Source organism: Carlito syrichta, unplaced genomic scaffold (genome assembly GCF_000164805.1).
Source record: "Carlito syrichta isolate Samal-C Ts95f unplaced genomic scaffold, Tarsius_syrichta-2.0.1 Scaffold307338, whole genome shotgun sequence".
NCBI classification, from domain to species: domain Eukaryota; kingdom Metazoa; phylum Chordata; class Mammalia; order Primates; family Tarsiidae; genus Carlito; species Carlito syrichta.
In genome coordinates, this window is record NW_007251434.1 from 865,071 (window position 1) to 870,711 (window position 5,641).

Below are 5,641 nucleotides of genomic sequence, written 5' to 3' on the forward strand. Positions count from 1 at the left end.
TCACTCACCTCAGCCTCCCAAAGCGCGGGATTACAGGCTGAGCCACCGAGCCTGGCTTTTTCTATTGTTAAAAGAGAGAGAGAGTGATATATTTAAAAAGATGCTTTGAATAGTTTAGATGCCTGAAAAGTATAATCAGAGGTGTACTGGAATTCATAGCCACAATACTGGCTATGAAGAGAAGAAAATGGTGTGGAATCTGAGGGTTCCAGCAAACGCTGAGCTTTACTAAGATTAGCAGATGCCTGGGCCTCTTGTTACTCAGCCTGCACGTGCTGGTGTTTGTTGGCCATGTAGGCCAACTGGGTCTACACCACAGTCGCTGTGCCTCACGCAGCCAGTGTGCACTGCCAGAAAAGACATTTGAAGGGAAGGATAAGGAGCTGCTGGGAGGAATGTAAATGCCACTTATAAGAGTCACCATGTTGATATAATGTGTTTACTTAGTTGTTTTTAAAAGAGAAGTGTGGTTTTTGTACATTCCCCTTTAAAAGGGAAGAAGAAAAAAAATTTCAACAAATAGAACAAATAATAAAAATATAGAATCTGAGGTATTTATCTTGCTTATGCCTGATGCTTGAACCTCTTTGCATAGAAGTGATACACTTTCTTAGTGATGTGGCATAAAGAAACATAAAGCCATCCTGCTCTCACTTATACCTCTTCCACCCATGGAAAGGCCGGTATTGGCACCTTCTGCTTCATGAAGTTTCCACTTGCTTAGGCTCATTTTCATTTCTATTACCTTTGTGATATGTGGGGTTTTGTGGGGTTTTGGTCCTCTGATCTCAAGGACAGATTTTATAGTCAGCAAAAATTTAATTTTTAAGATTAGAAGTCATTAAAATTACAAACAGGCTGGGCTCGGTGGCTCAACCTGTAATCCCAGCACTTTGGGAGGCCAAGGTGAGTGGATTGCCTGAGTCTGTGGGCTTGAGACCAGCCCAGGCAACTTAGCAAGACTTCGTTTCTACAATAAACAAATTAATTAATTAACCAGGTGTGGTAGCTCACGCTGGTAATTCCTGCTACTTGGAAGGCTGAGGTAGAAGGATTGCTGGAGTCCAGCAAGTCAACGCTGGAGTGGCTATGAGTGTACCACTGTACTCCAGCCTGGGCAATGGAGTGATACTCTAACCAAAAAAATAAATAAATAAATAAAATAAAATTACAGATTTTATATTTCATACTTTGGGTTTCAAGTTTAACATGCAAATCTTACTCTTTTTCTAAGTCTAGAATATTTCAGCAAGCATTGTTAAGGGGACTTGAAAAATATTTGACTAATTTGAATAGTATCAATTAAGGATTTCCAATGGTTTCAAACTACAACTATGTATTTTATGTTATTTGTAAATGCTTCAGGTACCTTCTTGAATTCTAAATTTTTTTTATAATTCCAATTGATTAACATTATAAATAGTAAAGCTAATATTACTTTAGATGCTCTAAAGCTCCACAAGTGTAAAGCACTTAATTATATATTCCAAACTGAAGTTTCAAGGTTATCATTCTAATATACTCTTTAAACATTACAGGCACATACAATTTCAAAATGCATAAATTCTCTCCTAATAAAAAAAAGGTCAGTCCTATAATTTTTGACTCCCTTTTACTTTTCTATATTTTACTCTAAAATTTCCAAGGGTTAACGTATACATCCTATTGAAGGAAGATCAGTCCCATCCACTAATGAAGATTTCTGCTGGGATGCTCACTGAGTTCTTCTCATGGGCTCAACTGGAATTCACTGAATCCTATATTGCAGTTGGTATGCAGTTTTGATAGGGAAAGAGGGCATGGCCTTGTGGGGCACTCGGCCATATAGCCTGATGCCTCAGTCTGTTGATGGAAGATGGCAGGACCCACCCAGGCTCATCATTGGATTGGAGTTCTTGATTCTTTGACTCTTAAAATAAAAGAATATTCTTTCCATATATCTTTAAAGACATGTAAACTCAATGAGATCTTGCTGTTCTTTTATATTCTTGGAATATTCAGAATGAGAAGGATCCTTAAGGTGATCTCAGCTGTAGTTTGTCCGACTTGCTGTCACAATTTACAAGGTCAGCCTTCTGACATTCTCTAGGTGTCTAGAACTTTCACATTATTGTTCCTAATTATCATGATAGTATATCTGAATATGTACTTCTTCCTCTTCTAATTCACATTGTTCATCAATTACTGGAAACATTTTAAAAGATAACGGAACTGCTCTTTTTAACTTGTTTCAGTTGGACTCCTAGACACTTAAGCAAGGGGTCATCACCCTTGCTTCACTTCTTCTAAGTCACCTGTGCTATGACCTCTCCACACTATTAACTTCCTAGCTCTACTTCTGCAAAGGAGACGCTGCCTCCTTTTTCTATAAAACTATTTCAGGGGGGGTAGTTTCAGCAAATACTAGCAAAGATGAAAAGGTGTTTGGTTTCTGTAATGGAGGCTTCATTTCCCTTAACCACCGCCTACCTATAAAGACGCCTTGGCAAAGAATTCACCAGGGCTTTGCCTGAAGATCTGCTATTTTGTAAGGTAATATTTCTTTGTGCATTTGAAGACTGTGGAGTGGGTGAAATGAAAGACTGAAGAAAGAGGCTCGTTCTTTCCTAGTCCTCCCTGCCTTTTTCTTCCTGACCATCCTATAGGACACCTTTAGCAAACTTAATACTGGAAATTTACTTAGCACAACAGGGAACATTTTCTGGTGTACCTGAGCTTAATATTGTTTACCAATTTTTAAAAATCTTTTAGCATTTTGGTATCAAATGAGAAAAGGGAGAGATACAGAGATAATGAAAGATCTCTTTGATATTTTGTTTATTATTCCTAATTATAAAGTAATATGGTTTATTAGAGAATATTTGAAAAATTCAGAAAAAAACATAACTGTGCTAATAGTCACTCATATCCAATTGCCTATTTTGGTATATTTCCTTTGTCCTTTTTCCACACAGATTTTTTTTCTTTTCTTTTTGATTTGGAGTCTCACTCTGTCACCCAGACTGGAGTGCAGTGGCCAGTCCCAGCCACCGTAGCCTCAACCTGCTGGGCTCCAGTGATCCTTCCGCCTCAGCCTTCCAAGTAGCTGGAACTACAGGCGCGTGCTACCACGCCCGGCTAATTTTTTTTTTATTTATTGTAGAGATGAGGTCTCACCAAGTTGCCCAGGTGGGTTTCGAACCCGCGGGCTCAGGCAATCCACTCACCTCAGCCTCCCAAGGCACGGGATTACAGGCTGAGCTACTGAGCCCAGCTCTATACAGATTTTTTAGAACAAGGTATATATAAGGATTTTTATCCTATAGTTTTCACTTCATTTTTACATTATAAGTATCTTCTCTAGTCATTAAGACATTTTGTAAACATTCTTTTTAATAGCCGAAGAATAGTCTGACATAATAAAGCATAACTTACAAATATATTGCCCCATTTTGGGGCATTTGGTTTGTTTATAGTTTTCTCCTTTATTATAATCTCTGTTTCACATGATTGTGTCTAAAGCTTTGTCATGGCTCTGTTGATTGTAACACGCCTTACTCTATCGAAACATCTTGTACATGGAGGGACAGAACATTGTCAGTGGGTGGTTTTCTTCCCTCTCTGCCCCCCCACCCCAGCTCCTTCAACACAGAAGGGCAAACAAGCCTCTGTCTTTTTCTGAGCTTTCTTTGTGGCAGCCAGTTCCTTTGGGAACCCACCAAATTGTGAGTCCTTGCCATCAGTTTTGGATTGTGTTTTTTAACCCCCCTCCCTGCAGATATTGGATAACAGAATTCTGGGTCATGTTTAAAATGGATACCAGCTTGACAGACACTATGGAGGAGTTTCAGGAACTGGTGAAAGCTGAGGGTGAGGAGTTACACTGCCGCCTGATTGACACAACTCAAATGTGAGTGTCAAGATTTTGACTTATCTTTTGAAACCACCTCCCCCATGTAATACAACCCCGGCTGCCTGCTAGGCTTCTGATTCCAGCCATGACTGCTGCTCTCTTTCACTGCTCCGAGAAGCCCCTCAGACAGGCAGGTTCAAGTCGCCTCACCAAAGTGAAAGCACAAAGCACAGCATTTAACAGAAATGCAGAGAAGACCCATGGTGATAAAGCAGTAGGTGACTAATATCCAAGAGTAGAAAAAAAGAAGTGCCAGTCAGAAAGAAATCAGGTAGCAAGACATTGACTAAAATTCACCCAGATCCAGAGAAACTGAAAGTGCCATGACTGAACTCATGCTTAGTGCCAGAAAGCTCCCCTGAACTTATAAAGAGGGAAGTGGCTGCTAAAAAAATGTATTGAGCAGAGAGATTATAACATGTGTGGATGTATATTAAAGACAGACTTTCAGAGCTAGAAGGGATCCCAGGAATATTTCAGGTTATTCTTTGGATTTCTTTTTAAAAATTATTTAAAATTATTTTTATTTTAAAGATGTGGGGTATAATTCAGGATTAGGTCATCATACAGGTAAAGTTTGGGCCTTTCTTTGGTCCCCACTTTGCCTGCTTTGAGATTAGGTACCCTTATTGATATTGTGTATCCCCCACACCCATGCTGGCAGTTTCTCACTACTGCCAATCCCTTTCTTATAGTATTATGGTAAATGTTCAGGGTCCATTTATGAGTGAGAACATGCTACACTGTTCTTTGTTTCTGTGATAGATCAGTGAGTATGATAAACTCTAAATTCATCCAAGTTGCTGCAAATCCATATGTTTGTCCTTCTTTATGGCTGAGTAATAGTCCATTGTGTAGATGTACCACATTATTTTTATCAGTTCAGTTTTGATGGGCAGCCTGGTTGGTTCCATGTTTTTGCTATTGTGAATAATGCTGCAATAAACGTGTATACAGGTATCTTTTGTGTAGAATGATTTGAGTTCCTCTGGGTATATTCCAAGCAGGGGGATTGCTGAATAATATGGAAGACCAATGTCTAGTTCTTTCAGAAATAGCCACACTGGTTATGAAGATGCCAAGGTATTTCATTTCTTTTTGTGGCTATTGTGAGTGGAATTGTGTTTTCAAAATCTACAAATCACTGCTCAGAGAAATAAAAGATGACACAAACAAATGGGAAAATATTCCATGCTCATGGATTGGAAGAATCAACATTATTAAGGTGTCCATCCTACCCAAGGCAATATACAGTTTAACGCAATACCCATTAAATTACCAGCAACATTCTTCTCAGAACTGGAAACAACAATATAGGAATTCATATGGAAACAAATGACCATGAGTAGCCAAAATAATCCTCAGGATAAGCAAACAAACAAACAAAAAAAGCAGGAGGTATCACACTCCCAGACTTTAAATTTTATTATAAATCTCCAGTAATCAAAACAGCCAGGTATTATACAAGAACAGGCATATAGACCAATGGAATAGAGATTCCAGAAGCAAAGTCTCAATTTCTCAACCAACTCATCTTTGAGAAAGCCTCCACCATTAATCACTGGGAAGAGGAGAACCTATTCAGTAAATGATGCTGGGGAAGATGGCTGACCACATGCAGAAGATTAAAATAAGACCTCTATCTGTCACAATACACAAAAATAAACTCTAAATGGATAAAAGACCTAAATGTAAAACCTCAAACTATAAGAACCTTAGAAAATGCAGGAGATACTCTTATGGAAATTG

General features: G+C 38.7%; 1 protein-coding gene across 3 annotated transcripts in view; it reads left to right on the top strand.

Moving 5' to 3' along the window:
* RASGRP1 (RAS guanyl releasing protein 1) overlaps nucleotides 1-5,641 on the top strand; it is an 84,420-nt gene that overhangs the window by 50,794 nt on the left and 27,985 nt on the right. For all 3 annotated transcript variants that reach the window (XM_021715736.1, XM_021715737.1, XM_021715738.1), the window contains exons 4-5: nucleotides 2,470-2,532; nucleotides 3,758-3,889. In XM_021715736.1, coding sequence (XP_021571411.1) covers nucleotides 2,470-2,532; nucleotides 3,758-3,889 — 195 coding nt within the window. The remainder of the gene's footprint in view (nucleotides 1-2,469; nucleotides 2,533-3,757; nucleotides 3,890-5,641) is intronic.